Here is a 20,627-nt window from a genome sequence, read left to right on the forward strand (position 1 = left end):
GGGTTACGATAAGGTTAGGGTAAGGTATTGATTAAGGCTAGGGTTTAGGGTAGGGATGTCCCAAGAATCCCGGATAGCAGTAACATTCAGTTAGGGTTAGGGTGACAGTATCATGCTGTGTAAAATGGCTGTTCTTGGTCGCGAGAAACAAGCGATATCTAGGCTATTAAAACCTAGGCTACCACAAAGGGATACTCTGCCGCGTGCGTATGTTTTGTGGTTTGCGCTACACGTCGACGACCTGTGTGTATGTGTGTGTGTGTGTGTGGGGGGGGGATTCTAGTCTAAATCCATCCTATAAAATGCATTTTCTTCAGCGTTAGGTTAAGTGAAACTTTATCCGTTGTGATAAGCCTATGTATTGCTTACGGGCGCAACATCGCATTCTGATCGATAAATCCAGTGAGGCATAGGCCTATGGCCAGAATGAAATAGAACACTGAATTAATGTTAACAGTGAATTAGGCGATAGCCTATGTGAATGAATGACCTTTTTTTTAACAGTGAACGTAGCCTATATTATAACATAGCCTAGGCTGTGACTGTGGCATAGCCTACAAAGTCAGATAATTATGTGAATTAATGAATGATGATACACCAAAACGCTATCGTAAGGAAACTGTCTGGAGAAAGAACGGGTGAGGCGAGAGTATAAAGCCGGGGAGGAATCACTGCAGTGCAGCAGAACTGTCAGTCAAGATACCGGGTATCGAAGGAGGCACACAGCCGGGAGGAGCGAAGCGCCGCGCCATAACCAGACCTTAACATAGGACAGTCAGTCAGTTCCCCAACCATTCCCCGTACAAAGTCCAACCATCACCAAGTGCCCTTTATATATTTTGACGCATCAAAGCTCATGTGTCCTCATATGAACGTGTCTTATCCGTTCTGTAAAGACGTGTCATTTCAGTCATCCAAGAAGAGGGTCTGGCGCAGCTCCCGCTGCAGGTGCACTGGTGCAGGCCGGGTTGTTTGGGGTGAGCTTCAAAGGGCTCCATTAGCCTACCAGTTCAGAAATACCCTTACGCAAGCCCACCCTCCCCGTCCCACTCAAACACACGTGTAGAATTTCGCCGGAACAATGAGAGGAATGTTGAGGTTTTTAAAAGAATTTGACCGTGTGCCTCTCTTGTCTCTATCCGCCTATCACAATCGAATGGCGTAGCGCCTCAGCCAATGTGAACGCTATGTGGACCACCCCGGCCCCTGAATCTGAATGCATCCACTACGGCCCATTATAAATAGGCTAAATGTTTTCCTGCAACCCTTGGTCATGCAGAAACGCTCAGGGTTGCAGCAGAAACACTCCCCGTCTTTTTTCTTTCCATATTTATAAACGCATCATATCCCATTTATATTATTTCTGAGGTTACAGTTCTTTGAGGCCAGTTGCATGCATTGTTCGTCTCCAAAAATGGTTTGCGAGACTAAAATTGTTGCGGATGAACACGATGCCATACAAGGGACCAAAAAAGATTCTATTATCGTTTCCTCCTCGCAAATGTGGACTTCTTCCACACCGGCACCGAATCCGATCGAGGAAAATGATGTGAGGAAAGATACGGTTTTTATCCGTGAGTTTGAGCGCACGGACCATGTGGAAGTGCGTCGCATCTTTTACGAGGGGATCATGGAGAGAATCCCCAACACCGCATTCAGAGGCATATTACAGCAAAGTCAAACCCAATTCTTATATGTTCTTCTGACACGTAAGTGACAAGATTTCCCATATACTTAACGATTTACTGGCCTGAAATTCGTTAAAAGTTGCCATTACCCATAGAAAAACTATTTTCATTTTACCCATGTATTTACAAATTATTCTTGTCAAAGACATTATGAATAACCCATCCATACTAACACATGAAAACCAATTATTGTAAAAACATATATATCTTTTTTTTTTTAAGTTAGAAGTGAGTTGAAATTAAGTTGAAGGAAAGCCATAATCTGTTGGAGCATCGAAATGTCAATTGATAATTCGTTGACCTCTTTTCTTTCTTTTTAAAGTGCTTTATTCATTTAATGGCACAAATACATGCTATGTGAAACTTTCATCAAGAGGAAAAGGATTTCATATTATACAAATTCAATAACAACAAATACATTGAATAATTGTCGATTTCTTCTCGAGTTCGTGTGTGGATGTGTGTTGGATCTTCGATACCGGCATGTAGCGTAGCTCATGTGCAGCATCGCATCAAACCGCAACACAAAGGCATGGTTAAAACGCATGGTGCATGTAGCGGGTGGGCCTGTTTGGTGTGCATGTAGGGGGCAATGATGTCAGTTGCCGGTTAGGTTGGATGCATTAATTAATTAATAGAATGTGAGGATTGGCCCACAGTGTGCGCTAGCGTGCACCAATTGCATCCTATCACCAGTTTCCATCAGCATACGCTACACACATGTGTTATACTGTGCCTGCAGGCAGTGCGTTAATGCACCACCACCACTAGCCATGTGTGCATGTTGGCATTGTTTATAATTAATTAGTGGAGATGTTAATTTCGTAAATTTCCCCATGTATGATATGCATGGGTGTTCTTATGGCACACTTGATCCATATGGTCAGACGCATTACACATAGTTTAGTCTATGATGTGAATGAATGGCATTACGCACCAAATTTCGAATAACAATTCACCACAACATGTGTTACGCTATATATATTCCATAATCATTATTGTCATTTAAATGTACACCATCTAAAACAAGACTTTTTTTTTTACACCTCATGCCTTTGTCTGTGCCGTGGTAAGTGACCATAATGACCAACAAAACATCTCACATAAGCCTATTTCACTGTTGACATTTTGTCTGGAAATGTGTGTATAATTGTTTTATTTATTTAACCTTTATTTAAAGTTCTTTAATATGAAATTGACGCTATAATTTAGGACCACGTCGCTACAATGTAGCCTAATGTCTATGTTGACAGTAAGCACGCCATGTCGTGGTGCAATGGAGTAAAAGATGTTTGTATGGCAGACCAGACGACAACATAATGCTGCTGCACAGCCTGTCTGTGTGCCGGGTTCCGCTCTGGCGCTTCCGTGCGGCCAAACCAGAGAAATAGGCTACTTCCAAAAATCACTGACTGTAAATGAACCAGAGATGATATTGATAGGCTGTGTAGAAAATCTGTTTGCATCGAGTCAAATAAATACATAGACTCAACATAGGATGTCATGTGATGTTTGCTCGTCGGTTGTCAATCGCTTTCTCTACAGTAAACAAAATGTGTGATATTAGGGACTGATCTTCGTTATTTTTAAGCAACTTATTTTTTGGAATGTCACTGTTTGGTTATATAATATATATTGTGTGTGTGACTTCCGCCAAAATCCAACATTTGATTCTCTTTTCTGACAGGTATCGTTTATTTTTCTTCCTTATCTCCATAGTAATGTGCTTTGTTGTGAGCAAATCCCTCACGCTGACCAGCTGTGCGCCGTTCGTTCTCATGGCCGCGCGCTACTTCTACAGCAGCAAAGTTATCCACAACTATCTGGCCTGCGCGCTCCGAACTGACATGGCGGACATCGAGGAGTATTACATGAAACCCACAGGTAAGAGGGCTAGTGGGAGATTGGACACAAAACAGAAACTATATATGATCTGTGGAAATGTATGATCTGTTGTCTTTCTCAGCATATAAAGTTCATCCACAGACATTAAGCTTTTAGTGAATTATGGGATTTAAAAAAAATGATGGGATACAAAACATAGCCCTATGCAAATATGGAATCACAGACCCTCTGAAAGTATCCAAATCCCCCCTCCCCACACACACATGCACACAAACACAAAGTATAGTCTCTCTCAGTGTCATAGGCTCTCCCTGCCTGTATTAAGCACAGCAGGAGTTGGATAGTGACAGCATGGCTGCATTCCAAATGGCACTCTATGCCCGACACAGCACACTAACTGATCAAAACTAGTGCACTATGTAGGGAATAGGGTGCCATTTGGGATGTAACCTGTGTGTTCAGAAACGGAGGCAGTCTGCCTGCCTATTAAGTATGCGGGGCGACTCGCTCCGCTCTACTTAGTTACAGAGGGAGCCAGGGCACACCATGCTACTGGGCCTATTGATTCTGAGATGGAAACTGCTGATACACTTTCTGCAGCAGACTGTCCACTCTGTGTCGGCCAAGCCTCATTGGAGTCATTTCCTCAACTATATTACCTAACTAGGAAAATCAATCACTCTCTTATGATCCTCTTATCCATTCTGATAAGAGGAATTGAGCTGTGACCACACTTCCTCCGGGTTCCGTTCCAAAACGCTTGGCTATAATCAAATCAAACCTTTTTCTCTCTAAAACACACACACACACACACACACACACACACACACACACACACACACACACACACACACACACACACACACACACACACACACACACACACACACACACACCCAACATTTTGGGGTCAGTCGGACCCTATTTGCGAAGCTACTTAAGGGCAGGTGTTCGTTAAGCCCATCATTGATTCTTGTCTTTGTCTCTCACTTTGTGTCCGGCAGCTACAGTTATCCACTGTGTGTGTGTGTGTGTGTGTAGGAGTCACACAGGATATTAATGGGATTAACCGCTGCAGGTCTTTGTATGTGTGAGCGTGTGGGTCTGTCAGAGAGAGACTGTGTGTGTGTGTGTGAGAGAGCGAGAGAGAAAGAGAGAGGGAAAGAGCAGGCGTCATATGATAGTAAGAGTGCATTGATTTACAGTGGCTTCCACCCTTTCACATTCCTGCCATGGGCAGTGTGTGTGTATGTGTCAGTAGTCAGTGAGTCATACAGTGCAGGGTGAGAGGGCCAGTCACTGACACGATGAGCAGCAACACGGTTATGTCTACCGGCCTCAACTAGCCAGGAAAAAGATACATACGGTTATCTCTTCTTCAGTGTGTGTGTGTGTGTGCGTTTATTCATCCCACTGTCACTAAAGGCCAGCTGTTACTTCAGTCCTCTGCTCAGCTCATAGGTGTGTGTGTGTGCATAGGACTTACCAGGAACAATAGGGGCATTTTTTTTTTTGGGGGGTTGACTAGGGATTCTTAACAACAAAAGAACCAGGACATTCATTCTACCAGCATGAGTTCTCCCTGAAATCCCTTTGGTACTATCAACCAATCAATACATTCTGTTTCATTAACCAACCAATCAATCCACTTTACTGAATCATCTGGCCTGTACATATACACCACTGTGCTGTTGTCTATACCAAGCATACACAATTAACAGTAACAAGGCCTTATAGGATGTTATACAAGACATATTGATCGGTGTGAATCAAGTGGCCAGGGTTCCGGTCTGGAAGCACGGTTTCTACCTCTGCGCGTGTGAAGTTGGGCCGTGTAAACAGGCTGCAACCCGGATATAGACGGTCCATGAATCGGCGTATGCGAACTTGAGTACATTATGTTGAAAACAGCGGTCGGACATCTTGGATGCGGTCTCCAGTTCTTTTATACCTCAATGGCGTGAATAGGCACAAGGCAAAACCAAGCTCCTTGACCTACTGCACAACAGGACAGTATAAAGCTTGGGTCCAATCCCAAATGTTACCCTATTGCCGTTGGGCTCTGGTCAAAAGTAGTGCACTATGTAGGGGATAGGGAGCCATTTGGGACGCAACCGAGGGGATAAGTAGGTGGGCCAATGTGTCTCCACACTACAGTCACCTGGTTCCATCCTGAGCCCCAGAGCAGTGATAACACTGGCCAGATGGGTTGTTATCAGCATATCTGAGTCTGGCCACGGAGTGTGGGCACGTGTGTGTGGTGATAGGGGTTGCCGGGTAGAGTACAGACAAAGGTGAGGTAGTTACACACAGTAGATACATGTTGCACCTATCTTTCCACTCCCTTTCTTCCTCCTGTCCCTGTTGAGAGAGAGAGAGAATTCTTTATTCTCCATTCTCCATCCACTGAATTTATGTTCTATAAATGTCATAGCAAATTTCAGTAAGCGTCTTATTCATTCATAATACAATGACGCAACCAAACACACGTCAATAGCACAGAACCGCTCCTCAAAAAACATATTTTTTGTTGTAGCTCTGTTTGCTACAGTCTGAGACTGCTATCGTTGAAGTCGTTTGTGGTGACGAGGGGCGTTGTACAAAACAAAGTCATCAGCGATTGGATCGTCTTTAACCAATCAGAGTATCAAAGCCAATGACACATTTTCAAACTACAGTGTGTTCTGACTCTGGCCCAACCCATCGGTTTGTGGACCAATCAGACGGCCCCGAATGTGTTCGCATTCGGTGAATGGTCAGGGAGGTTCTCAGATCAGGACTCATCGTGGAGAAGAAACTAACGTCCACGGGCGTGGCATGTACGCGGGCGTGGCGTAGCATTTGGCCGGAGCAAGGAGTCTGTAGCTAGGCAACAATGGACCCACACCAGAAGCAAAATAAGATGTTAACAACATTATCGTTTCTGAACACTATAGTTAGTCACTCCCAGGTGACCAATACAATCTTTAATGGATGTCCAATAATGTGGTCCGATCTTTAATGGATGACCAATAATGTGGTCCGATCTTTATGAATATGCGGGTGAGACTCGCAGACAATAGCACTTCTTCCTCTGCCTTATGCCACATTATCTTCGAGGTTCATAAAAAATGGTTTGGGGTAGAGCTTTAAAGGAAGAGGAGGGGGGGAAGGGACTTTTTATGATCCCTCCTAGCCTCTGACCCTAGGATTGAGAGGACCTAAATTGGACAAGTGTACACACACACACACACACACACACACACACACACACACACACACACACACACACACACACACACAGTGATTAGCCCGGGCAGGGTAGTTAAATTAATGGGAAAAGGCCAGTGCTGCAGCCCCTTTAAGTGATTAATGCTCCTACACTGCTCCTCTCAGAGCTAATGGAGCTGTAACGGAGAACGAGTGCAGGCTGGGTGTGTGTGTGTGTGTGTGTGTGTGTGTAGTTGGTTGTAACGTACAAGGGGTAGGAAGTATTATGTATGACTGGACACAGGTAGATATGGTGGAGCTTGTTGGTCTTGAGATCTGTGTGTTTGGGCATGTGCTGTGTGTGCCCGTACACCTTCATGTGTGTAAACATGTGTGTGTGGATGTGTGTATGTAAGCATGTGTATGCCCCTGGTCTCCTTGTCCGAGTCTCATCTGTCAGGGTGTGGTATAGATGTCAGGCAGATCCATACTCCCAACATGCACTCTGTTCCCAGGGGAGGGAGCATTCCACGTGGGGGAGGGGTCTGTGACTTGGGGAGTGAGGAGGCCACGCACTGCAGATATCACACCTCACACTGCTCTCTCGCACACACACACACACACACACACACACACACACACGCTTAACCCTAAAATAGGGATGATCTGTAACGAGCATGAACGCACACACACTTTCAGCAGACACAAGCTGTTAATGAGCTTTTGTTTCATCTTAGACACACGCACAGTCAGGGTGTGCGCCGTCTAGACTCAACGCTTATCAACTGAATTACCCTCATATGTTTCAACGGAAAGGATAGACACTAATCTTGTTAAGCACAATAAAAAGGGAGGGAGAGGGTTCATAGTCGTGTCATAACGCCATATTTAACTGTCTCCAATCCAATGCACATGCATGGCAGGTAGTATGTTCTTTTCCTTTCGCAGTTAGAAGAGAAAAGGCCGTCAAAATAAATCCTGAGTAAAAAATCTGTACCTTTAGAGCGCGTGTAAGCTCTCTCTCATTCCTTACCGCCATGAGATTTTATCTGCATCTTTCAAGTCGACCCATCCCTCCCCGTTTTGGTCGGTGGTAGAGTCCTCTTAGCCTGGTTAAATCCAAGAACCCCCCCCCCCGCGCTCATCTTGGCCCGGGTCTATGATAGATCAGCTCCCTTGTCTAACCCCCAACCCCTCCCTGTTGCCCCCTACCCATCTACCAATACAGGAGGACTGAAGACAAATGAATGTCCTTCATGCTCTATGATCCTGCTCTCTAGTCTAGCTATCTCCTCTCATTCTCCATATCTGACTCTTAACCAGCAGATCCCTTCTTCTCATAGCCCCTGCTTCCCAAAGGAGGGGGAGAAGAAGGAAGAGAAGGCTTCGGAGATTCTCCGACCGACCTTTCTCTCGTCACGGCGTCAGACACAGGACATGAGTGTATGTCACTGTCTCAGGCCCCTCCACACACACACACACACACACACACACACACACACACACACACAGAGCTAGGGCTGGTGTGCCTGGTTGTCCCGTCCCGTGCTGACTGTTGGCACAGGCCCTGCTCAGACAGATGGTGACGGCTTCAGTTTCAGAGGCGTGGCCGTCCCTTCACCCCCCTCCGTCTCCCTTCCCCCTTCCTCTTTGTAGCCCCCCAGAGACAGGGCCTCTGGGTAACTAACTGCACGCCTCACATCATGCTCTCTTCTGAGATAAAGCGCTGGAAACTTAAGTCTGATTTTGAATTAGCTATCACATCGTGAGTATAAGGTCAAATACCACCACACTGTTAGATTTCTGGGGAAAAAAATACGTGAAACCTACCCTTTAACAAAAATGAAAGACGCTGACACGGTACACCGTACCTTGAGTGAATCTGCCCCTTCCAAAGTGTAACTATTCCAAAAGACGCCTCATACATTCTCCTGCGTTGGGACTACAGACAAGGAAGAGTCAACACAAGAAGTCACTGTCTGACCCACTCTGAACCCTGCACACACAATATGACCAAGGTCAAATGGGGAAAATGTCCCGGCCCAACATTCACTCTGCTTGCAGATCTAGCTGCCTGCTACTGCCTCCCCAGCTGTGATGCCCACATGTCATGGAGTGTGTGTCTGGATCAGCAGGCTTGTTACCGCGGCGACCCTGCCGCAGGACATCTGACAGTTGTTTTATTCAATCAAACACTAATCCAATGAATCCCACAGGGCCCTTTAAATCCCTCATAACGTTGGCTTCCAGCACATTCGCATCGTTTCACCACTCGCCCCATGACGTGATGTGTTTGAGCGAGTGTGCTTGTGTGTCTGGTATGTGCGTGTGTGCGAGTATCAGATTGTGTGTGTCGGTGACCCTTTGGTGAATGTAAAACCTGTGTGTCCATCTTCCAGTCAGTCAGTCAGTCCCAGAAAAGGCAGAATATTCTCTGTGCTGTACTTGACTACAAGGACATGTCACCAATACCGCTGACATTGAAAAAATGCTATTTTCAGCAACAGTTTACTGTTGCATCCGTGCAACACATTTTGCCTGCTGAAGGAAAGAGAAAAGGTCATCTGTTTTCACCTTGTAGTTCTTGGAGGGGTTTGCAAATCCAAAATCAACTTGGGGAGACGGTTTATCAGAATGAGGATATAGTAAGCCGGTCTTCTTTACAATGACTTATCCAGCGTCCTCCCAACACGGTACTGTACCGACCCCTTTACACTGTAGATACCGTAGCTACGACACACGGACGACAGCGCTGTACTCTCACGTTACAACAGAGGCTGACAGGGAATCTTTGTACTCTCGTCGACGCAACTACTATCTGGCATGCTGACACAGGTAAAAACGCGGCAGGCATGGACTTAAGAATACGTTACGAAGTTGAGCAGAAAACATTTCAATACTGTATAAAACTGTTTTTACTATGACTGAGACCAGGAGTTTTTTTTCTTTCTCCCCTGGTCAGGTTACATTGTGGACGAACATTTATCTGTTGACGTGTGTGTTTGTGTCCTTCCTTCTCTGTCCTGTGTGCCTGTATTTGTCTGTCTCTCTGTCTCTCCCTGAGGGTCTAATCGCCCTAACGTTGAGGGACAGCTCGGGCCTACGACTGTACTTTTCATTATGAGCATCTCTCAGAGCAAATAATGCTATTAAGCAGTTAGCGCCAGCCTCTGTCAACTTTTATTTTCACTCTGCCTTACCTCCCTCATTCTCCAGTTGATTCTCTCTCTCATGCTCTCCATCTCTCTGATACACTTCACTCCAGTTGCCAATGGAAACACCAGCCGCCGCTATGTGACCGGAGTGTTTCGTGTGTAGAATCCCTCCTTCCTTACTTCCTTTTAGTAGATCCATCCAGTTAGTGGGTTTGACAAGGCCATAACTGGCATATCTTACCAACAGGACAGACTCTCTCATACAGCTCTATAATGTGTGTGCCGGGGCCATGCGATATTCCACCTCACTTTCTTGCACCCACATTAGTACTTGCTTTTTTTCCCTTCCCTTGCCCTGATTCTGCTGACTGGGGCTATTTTGAGGAAAAAGGTCTACCTGCAATATGTGTCTGTTTTTTTTCCCTCCTAACCTTAGTCTGTAAGTAGCTCTGCGTAGGAGCTATGCTGAATGACTCAAATATAAATGATACAGTGCTATGTTGTTGTCAAAGCAGCTAGCCTGTCTTTACCACAGGCTTTACGCCGGTCTTAACAACACTCTTAGACAAAAAAAAAAAAAAAGGCCATCTAGAACCTAAAAGTTCTTTGGTTGTCGCCATAGGAGAACTCTTTTGGGTTCCCGTGTGGAACCCTTTCCACAGAGGGTTCTACACGGAACCTCAAAAGGGTTCTACAAAAGGTTCTCCTACGGGGACAGCCAAGAGTGAACCATCCTCATGTTTGCCATCTTAACTGCATCACATGGTCGTGTTACTTGACAGAAGCCATTGTAAAGCAACCTCTAATTGCTCTGTAATCTGAACTCATTAACTCCAGTCCGTAATTTCTGAGATATCCCGATACACATGAGCAGTGGTGCCGGGTTAAAGCCACAATCTGCCGTTTCACAAGCCCAGGCTGCCACCTTGTAGGCATATTTCATTCAAATGGCCTTTGAACAGCAGGAAATATTGCAGATTGTGGCTTTAATGATTGTTGTACTGGCCATAGTTAGGGGATGGGAGTCCACTCTACATTTGATCCACCCAGCCAGAGGCTCTGAGGTCTGTGATGTGTGATGAATGACATGTTAATGTTAGCTGGCCTGCAATGAGGTCCCAGGGTTATGGCAAATAGTGTAGGGGGCTAATGGGGCACCTCTGCTCACTTCTTGTGTCAGTCCTTCACTGAGTCAACCAGTAGTCCAATAAGGACAGCCGTGGTCCGTGGGCAGTCATAGGTCCGGCTGCCACTCCCTTATTGCTTCAGCCCCTTCACATCAGGTCGTTTGGGGTTTAAATGTAAAGTATATATTCTGTCAGATTTGTGTTGGTGCTGTTGGCAGTGGTATGAGATATGTGTTGTGTTGGTACTGTTGGCAGTGGTATGTGATATGTGTTGTGTTGGTGCTGTTGGCAGTGGTATGTGATATGTGTTGTGTTGGTGCTGTTGGCAGTGGTATGTAATATGTGTTGTGCAGGTGCTGTTGGCAGTGGTATGTGATATGTGTTGTGTTGGTGCTGTTGGCAGTGGTATGTGATGTTTTGGTATAGTGTGTGTGTCTAACTGGGCTCTCTGGTCCTCCAGGCTCGTGTTTCTGGGTGGCAGTGCTGGAGGGTCAGGTGGTCGGCATCGTGGCTGCGCAGGGCCGGGAGGACGATAACACGGTGGAGCTGCGCCGCATGTCGGTGGACTCGCGCTTCCGCGGCAAGGGCATCGCCAAGGTGCTGGGGCGCCGCGTGCTGGAGTTCGCCGTGCACAACAACTACGCCGCCGTTGTCCTGGGAACCACCGCCGTCAAAATGGCCGCCCACAAGCTGTACGAGTCACTGGGCTTCCGGCGGACGGGCGGGAGCGAGGACTACATGCTGCCTGGCATGAGCGGCTCGCCGCTAGAGAGGCTCTTCTTTCAGATCCGTTACCAGCGTTACCGCCTGCAGCTCCGCGAGGAGTGAGGGGTTAGAGAGGGAGAGAGGGATGGAAAGAGAGAGCAACGACACCTCCTCCTCGAAGCAGAGCCCCTCGCCCGACGAGCCTCGACCAAGTCCCCGATCAATCTTATACTCCTCTGACAACTTTATTTTGTATCAGTTACTTCTTCTTACTACTTACCGCTACTATGTCTATTCATTATTTCTAAGTCATTAACTTATGGGTTTTTGTTTTACATTTTAGATTTAGTGTTTTACCCCCCCCCGCCTTTGAGTAAATTATTTTGTTTTGCCTATTTTCCCGTCCTTTCCTGTTGTAAGAAAAAAGAATCCCTAACATATATCACCGTCCCAAGCCTATTCAAATGACATCATCAATTGAGTGTTCCCGTTGCTTTTGATAGAAATTTGATTGCAATCAGTTTTTCGATCACCATGACAAAATCCCCCCCATCCTTCCTTCCACCCTCCCTTTACTAAAATCCCCTCCCACCCCCTTCAGAACACCAATCAGAGGCTTAATCAGGAGGGTGGCGTGTTCCGTAACATTCAGATAGAAATATATCACGTAGAACAGTCATTGTCCTTTGCCATGGAAAACAGGCATTCGTGTCCGCCCTATACATGGCATTTCTATCTGAATAGTTTCTATCTCAAACGCACCCTGTCTCTCGTTAGCCCGCCTAAGCCCTCTCCATTGTCACAACAACGTTTGTGCCCAAAAAGACCTGGACAAAAAGACAAAGTAGGTTGGCATTTCTCCAGCTCAGCCCATATTGAAGCACAGCAAGGGTCATCAAGTGTACTGTACCAGCCCTGTGGAGAGACAGGAGGAACAGGCAGGACATGTACTGTGGACACACACTGTGGATCCTGCATAGGCAGGAAAACAAACACAAACAGGCTTGCGTCCCAAATGGCACCCTATTCCCTATATATTGCACTACTTTTAACAAAGGCCCATAGGGCTCTAGTCAAAAGTAGTACACGGTGTAAGAAAAAGGGTGTAATTTTAGATGCAGACACAGTGCATTTTCTGTTTCCTAAACCCTCCTGCTTTCTGCTTTCACTATTTCCTCCATCTTTGGTCACGTTCTCTTCCCCTCATTCAACACAGTGTCAGAATCTAATTCTATGATTCCATTCCACCTGCATGGGAACTATGAAGAGGGTCTCTCTGATTGGTTGGGAAGACGAGAGGGTAGTTCAGGCCAGGGGTACGTACCCATGCAGGGTGAATACTGTGTCAATGTTAATCATATTACTAATTTAATCATGGGTTTTTCTAATGAGTAAATTATCTAATCTAATGAAACATTGAGTGTTACTGAGTTTTATGTGTAATTATCAATGTTTTACTAATTGAATCAAGATAAATTTGAACATTTTGAATATGTTTGGTATTTGATTGAGAAATTAGAGATGTTATTATTATTCACAACATTTGATGGAAGCATTGCTACTTTGTAGTATGCACATTTTATGGATACTCCTACATGTACATAGTAACCGCAATCTAATATATATTTAAACCAGGTAACTGGGGGAAACTACTTGGGTAGACCTAATACATTATTCAAAATATTTGCGGACTTACAGTACATAGCTGGCTTAACAAAATGTATCTAAGCACAAATGTTTCAGTTTGAATTTAGACACAATACTATATCCAATTTACAGGTATATTTATATCCTTCTGTGTATGTATTAATGTGTATACAGTTGGAATACTCTGTACAGTATGTAGCTGACAAACCCAAAAGACGTCCCTCTCCCTCCCCTTCATAAAGATAACCACTCTCTCCATTTCCATCCTCCTATCAGAGACAGAACCAGCAGAGGGAGAGATACAACTTCTATGAGCCCAAGAGTTTGTCATACTTGTACAAAAATCCAGAAATTAAATGTTTAAAAAAAAAAGTTGACAAAAAGATGTCATGAATTGTGCTGATCCTCCTTGCCTTGACTTCTACTCCCCCTTCTGACCCCCCATTCATAAATCTGACTGCAACCCTGGGCCAGACCCCCCACCCCTCCCCTCTCTTCTACCCACTCCCCACCCCATCTCTGCATGCGCCACAGTCTTGCTGCGCTGCTTTTATTCCATTTGAGCTTGTAACACAACCACCCCCCCCCAAAAAAAATAAACCTGCCCCTATTGTGATGTCATCAAAGCAGTCTGGCCCCTCCCTGCAACGATGGTGGAGGATGCATAGGTGTGTGTGTTAAGTTTGTGTTTGTGTGTGTTGAGTGTCTGGTTGAGTGTTTGTGTGTGTTGAGTGTCTGGTTGAGTGTTTGTGTGTTGAGCGTGTATGTGTGTGTTGAGTGTGTATCTGTGTGTGTGTGTGTGTGTGTGTGTGTGTGTGTGTGTGTGGTTGTGTGTGGAGGTAGGGTAGATGAAGAGGTGCATTAAACCCACTCACCGCAGCGCAGCACTGCCTTGATGACATCAAGCCTGCCAATTGTAAAATGCAAAAGCAATGCAAGTGTGGCATGCCTCTGTTCCTGGTGTGTGCGTATATACGTACGGTGCCTGCCCTGGAAAAATAATCGGAAAACGACATTTAAAAAAATATCTATTTTTTAGCTGAACATATAAACAAAAATGTGTGTTTCTTTGTCAAGAGAAAAAAAAAACTTTTTTTTTTTGCATGAGAAGTGTCTTTGAATGAAAATGTCTTATAGGATACATTGTACCACATGGCAAGCAGTGGAGATAAAACGTTTCATTTTTGCATTAAGTTGATATTATCAATGGACTCTTTTTATCAAGGGAGTGGTGATATCATGCACAGTGAGAAGAATCCTATGGAGATGTGACAAGGTCATAGTTTGTCCTTGGGTCGTTTTGACAAACGTCAAATAAAGCAGTGAGATCATGTTGATGTATCAGATGTTGGGTCATTCGACTAACTGTCTGCTGTATTATCAGAGGACTTCTCACTGTTCTGACACTCCCCTCTTCCTCATTCAACCATGTGAATTGAGATGTGGAGGGCACAAAAAAATGAACCAGTTAGCCCAGATTTTTTCTCCTTCTCCAATTTGACCTGGTCAAAAGTAGTGCACTATATAGGGAATAGGGTGCCATTCGGAATAGTGTCAAATTTGGGACGTACTAAATGATCTAAATTATGATCAATCCCCCCCATCTGAAAATTTCAGAACAGACCTGGGTATAGTATTTTGGTGTGGATCCACCAGAATGTAGGAGGCAGAGGTTAAATGGTGAGGCTATAAGAGCGTACTTACTAAGAAGGTATGCCAGAGGCTGGTGGGAGGAGCTGTAGGAGGACAGGCTCATTGTAATGGCTGGAATGGAGTAGATGAAACGGAGTCAAACGTGTGGTTCCCATATGTTTGATACCGTTCCAATAATTCCATTCCAGACATTACAATGAGCCCTTCCTCCTTAGCTCCTCCCACCAGCCTCCTCTGGTGTTCACTACAAGTGTACACTACATAGTAATGTAGTAAGTGGACTCATGTCTGCTAAAAGATGAATGTGAAGTCTTATCAAACTGAGCCATGAATGCTGCTGTCGCCATTTCAATAATAATATACCCTCTCGTTAAGCATTGTGGGTGATCTCAGCCTAGGCTACTATTTGTGTTCTTGATAAATGACGTAATAGTATACCAAGACTCCGCAAAAGCCTTATGTACTGTAATAATTACATGCTGACATTCAAATATCCCACCAACAATCTATATGGCTTAAGGTAGCTAATTATTAATTTCCTGTTTTAAGTTGTTAGAGAGGAACAGACAAACTACACTGTTATGTCACTAGCCTACAATGCATTTTACTGTATTCTGTTTCGTAAAAGGGTCAAGCCTGTGTTTATATGGGGAATGCTATGCTATGCCCTGTTCGGTCTGGTCTTAGTACTTCTTGATTCTGGTAAAGCATACTCAGTATTAGAAAGTAGAAGAAATACTGTATGCAACCACCACCACTAGTGTGATTCTCTAACTTAATAATACTATTCCATACCATTCCACTGAACCTCTGCTGATGTACAATTCAAGAGAAAATGTTTTTTTTTTCTTTCTTCTTTTCTTTTGGTTCTGAGAAAATAGGGAAATATTGTTAGTGTTGACTTGGGAACATTGGAGAATGTTCATGTATTGTTATCTGCAAAGGGTTTCAGACATGTGTGCTGCATCAGAACTAAACGCCTCTCTCATTGGAGCGCTCCTTTATCGAGTGCTTTCCAATCCAAAAACTATCATCCGATCACCTAAATTGTGGTGAAGAAACCATGCAGGCTCACAAAATACTCAATTCATACTTTATCGTAGTCCCTCCCACCTGGAAATACAAGTATGAGACAAGAATCCCTCAACGTCTGTCACCCAGATGTCAAGTTGAACACGCACACTATTGTAGAAGTATAGATATCAAAACCGCACAAATAGTATTCCTGTGAGTATAGGTGTTTTGTCCTGGGCGAGTGCAGATTTCAAAGGCCGTGGAGTTAGTTAATAGCAGACATGAATGTATATGGGTGCCGTTACTAAGGGTCTTTGTTGCGAGAAATTGTTAAAACATTTTTTTTCTTTTAAGACAGAAAGGATTAAGACAAAAATAACAAAAAGCAGCTAATGGTTCTTCTATTGCTGAGAAAACCACAACATTTGATGATTAAGAGTGACTGTGTACATAGCTATATCTATTACTGTTGTTTTGATTTACAGTTTTTTTATATATATATATATATATATATATATATATATATATATATATATATATATATATATATATATATATAATTTCTGTTGATTTCATCAATGCTAAAATAATGGACATTGGAACTGTCTGTCTGAGAAGATGGCTGTCTTTGGAATGTTCCACCAAACGTGTGGGGGAGGGGGCATGTCACTGTGGCAGTTTACCTGGGGGGACGGGACAAAATGGACTCTCCCTCTCTCTGTACTCCTCTGGTGAATTTATCACTCTTCTGTGGCTAACAGGATGACTAACTCTCCACTGTGGCCACAGGTACCAAGAACGCAGAAGCACTTGTAGCACAATTGTCTTTTTTTTCTTTGAGTATGGATTTTTTCTCTCCTCCTAGCCAATATCTACAACCTCTTGCTCATATACCGTATGTATCATAAGCTTATATACAAGACAACGTTATATAAAGAAATGCATTACTATGACCCGTGGCTATTTGTTGAAGTTTGACATTTGCCAAAGGTGAAAGTTTTGTTGCATTTTTCTCTCAAACTGCTATGTTGTGTTCAAGAAGTGTCAACAAAATCCCGTATTTATCGGTATCATTTTGGAAACCCTGCTCACGTGCCATCTAATCAAGCAATAAAAACAAACAAACAATGAGATAACGAAATACAATCGTATAAATTATTTTATTAGTACGAAATGCTGCATTGTTGTTATCTCATATGCTGGTGACGGAGGTTCGGGCGCTGTGACGTTATCACCGTTGGCATGGCAACACATCACCACTGACGATATGTTGAGGCCTGAATAAGAGGTGTGATTGTATAATGATTATTTTTGTATTTTTCTTTATAAGAGGTTTCAAATGTTTTTTTGTTTCATTTTTTTACATTTTTTTTTAAAACTTGAAGATGAATTCTACTGGTGTACCACTTGCATTGTTTGTACAGGTGTTATTGGGGGTATTGGGGGGAGAAAAGTCCTTCCCAGCAGAGAGGTGAAAGATGGCAGAGTTTCTGAAAGTGGTCTCTGTTATCTATCAGTCATGAGCTTTATTTATCAGTCTAAATCTTGCTTCTGATTCTCTAGTAGTCAGGAGGAGTATCCCAGTAACTCAACTACAGCCAGGGGTTTGTCACTACTACTGAAAATAAAAATCAGTTAGCCCATAACAAAGTTTAAAACGCAAGCTGAAAAAAAACTCTATGAAAATCTTGTGTGATTTCCATGAAAGCGATTCAACGTTTATTTTATATATACTATCAACAATTTAATAAAGTTGTAAAGTGTATTTTACTGTAAATAGCATCCACAGGGTATTTTTTATGATCATTTTGTAACAGAAATACCTTAATATAACTTTTTTTTTACAAAGTTTACAAAATCACACAAAAAAAATATATATCCAAACCTGAGATTCAATTGTAATGATCTTTTCAACTCTCTCACTAAACTCACCAAGCCAGAGACCGTTGGTTCATTTTCAACTTCTTTCAGAGACCACTGCCATCTTTCCCAGGATCAAGGTGCTGTGTGGTTTAACCTCAGTAGTCAGAGAGAAAAGCCTACTGTTGTCCTGTTCTGATGGAGAGGGAGTGGCCTGTCAATGGCTGGAGAGCACCCAACACTGTAGCACAGCACTTAGTGGATGTGTCCAAAATGGAACTTTATTCCCTGGCACTACTTTTGACCATGGCTCATAGGGGTACGGTCAAAAGTACTGCACTGAATAGGGTGTCATTTCAGACTCAGCCAGTGTATTAGCTAGCCCTAGAAGTGTGCAGCAGCAACATATTCTCTCCACTTTCAGATCCTGAGCTGTGATGGCTGTCTGTTGCTAGGAAACCAACCCACACAAAGCGCAGCAGGGAAATGATATGCAGCCACACTGAGGGAGTGAGGAGGCAGGCAGGTCAACCAGCCGGGCCGCCCCTGAGGGAGAGGGGGAGGAGTGTGGGAGTGAGTGTGTGGCAAGGCTAAGGCTATGATTAAGAGGGGCGAGGGAACCTTGTATGAGGATGCCTTGGGTGCTTAAAGTAGGCCACTGGGGAAGAAAAATGAGGTAAACAGTGACAGGGAAAAGAGAGGGTTATTACAGAGAAGATGGATCAGGGTGCGATCGCAGACAGTTGAGGGTCTGAGACTGAAGAGCAAATGAGAAGAGGGCTAGGGGAACCCAAGGGAGACGGGTTCAATTGGCTCAAGGCCTTAGCAAGAGGTCAGCCAAGCAGAAAAGAGGTGAAAGGTGGTCATAAGGCAGAGGGATTTGACCGTGGTTAAAACGCGGTTAAGGTACGGCCGGCTCGACCAGACCGCGCCTGACCTTACCTGAATAGAGTGTAGATGCAGTGATGACCTGGTGTACCTTTCTGGGCTCGTATTTACAAAGCATCCCAGAGTAGGAATGCTGATCTAGGATCAGTTGGACCTTTTAGATCACAATCAATACGATTTTATGGACTGGGGAAACCTGATCCTAGATCAGCACTCCTACTTTGAGACGCTTTATGAATACGGACTATTCTTTATGTTCCTCCTTCTGACGTTCCTTTCTTTTGACTGCTGTATTGTTACTACTGATTAACCATTTTTTGTTTTTTGCCGATCAATGGGAACACTGTAAAGCTGTAAAGATAAAGATTTCCTGCATTGTGAAAGAAAAATGGATGTACATATTGTATCAATTAAAACGACAATGCATAAAGCTTTTATATGTTCCTCCGGTCAATTGATTTGAACGTTGATTTAAATGATCATGTAATATCATATCGTTTGTCATATTAAAGAAAGTGGACACTATTAGATTCAGCTTAATCTCGGTTAACCCAGAACTAAAGTCTTGCGTAATTGGTCAGATGCTCGATTAAGTGTAAAGAGAAGAGCTAGAACGGAGATCGGAACCCGAACGAAGAGCTCCCCCCTCTCTCTTTGCAAGTTGCAGGCAAGTCTATGGGCCAACTATCCCCCCACCCCCCTTCCGAAATTCGAAAGATGCCAACACCTACAAAATCGGGATTTGTCCAAAGCACCGGAACTAATGCTGCTTGTTATTTCACACATCCCGTTGTATCATGACAAATCTACGGTATCATTTATGTTTATGTAGTCTGTCCACGAGAGATTCAACTAGAACTATAGGCAATATAGCCTGAAGTCCAGACCTGTTTTGGGCTTACTTCTGTTTGGCGTATGACATGGAGTACAAGGACAGGAATATTAGTACAACCAGACTGGTACCCAGGCTAAAGGCAATAGAGAAAACTCTATCATTTTAGATTCACCTTGGTATAGAGGCTCCAAAAAGCAAACTCTACAATATTCACCTTAATATAGAGGCTTTAAAAATCAAACAACTATATTGTTAACCTTAAATTGCCATTAGCATGGATCCAGCCTTAGGTCTCTCTCTCACTCAACACCCATCTACCCTGTCGCCATGGGGATGCTGGTGGGCTATCTGGAGATAACTCTGTTGCCCTTGACAACTGCAGGCTTTTAAGGGACCCTTTGGCCTTGGTTTCCTGTTACATACCATTCTGTTCTTTTAGTTATTATAATGAACACAAATAGCCGTCCATCACACATCATACTCGTTCACGTAATAGTCATTATATAACACATTCAGAACCGTCTGTTTCCATACAAACAAAGCATTGGGTTACCAAAGGTTGTAACCATTATCAACTTGTGTAGTAGTAGGCTGAGTCACTCGCACACTGAGGCTCTCCTCCACTACCCTCCACCCTCCCCCTGAAGTGAACACGCTCTCCAAAAATTGCACACAAGCCACTTTCACGTCCGTCCGTCCCCATCCCTTGAGCTGTGGCTGGGTTCCCTTGAGCTGTGGAACAATGAAAGGGAAAAGGAGGAGGGGAGGAGAGGAGGGAACTTGCCTGCTATTGTAGTGACCAGGCCATTGGTCAGGGTAAATTACACTCAGTTGAAAAATCCCTGTAAGCTGACTGATACTTTCCAAGATCATCTCCATAAAGACACATAGGTGTACTCTGCAACATGTATCCTTATTCTATTTCTATGGCAACTGCACTTAAAAGGACAGACATACTGTATACTCTGAATGTCTGAAGACATGGCAGGACAATAGAGAACAAGTTTGTTCTAAACAACAA

At 43.9% G+C, this 20,627-nt stretch overlaps 1 protein-coding gene across 1 annotated transcript; it reads left to right on the top strand.

Annotated features, from left to right (window-relative positions):
* The first annotated feature begins 1,279 nt into the window (after positions 1-1,279).
* On the top strand, positions 1,280-19,208 carry LOC112214619 (N-acetylaspartate synthetase-like). Its single transcript, XM_024373512.2, has 3 exons — positions 1,280-1,709; positions 3,408-3,572; positions 11,465-19,208. The coding sequence occupies exons 1-3, from the start codon at positions 1,394-1,396 to the stop codon at positions 11,830-11,832; spliced, it is 849 nt and encodes a 282-aa protein (XP_024229280.1). The 5' UTR covers positions 1,280-1,393; the 3' UTR covers positions 11,833-19,208.
* The last annotated feature ends 1,419 nt before the right edge of the window (positions 19,209-20,627 follow it).

Source organism: Oncorhynchus tshawytscha, linkage group LG09 (assembly GCF_018296145.1).
Source record: "Oncorhynchus tshawytscha isolate Ot180627B linkage group LG09, Otsh_v2.0, whole genome shotgun sequence".
Taxonomy (NCBI): domain Eukaryota; kingdom Metazoa; phylum Chordata; class Actinopteri; order Salmoniformes; family Salmonidae; genus Oncorhynchus; species Oncorhynchus tshawytscha.

Coding starts and splice junctions, on each gene's coding strand:
- LOC112214619 (XM_024373512.2), top strand. CDS start 1,394: ATGCATTGTTCGTCTCCAAAAATGGTTTGCGAGACTAAAATTGTTGCG. Junction 1,710..3,407: donor CTTATATGTTCTTCTGACAC/GTAAGTGACAAG, acceptor TTATCTCCATAG/TAATGTGCTTTGTTGTGAGC. Junction 3,573..11,464: donor GTATTACATGAAACCCACAG/GTAAGAGGGCTA, acceptor CTGGTCCTCCAG/GCTCGTGTTTCTGGGTGGCA.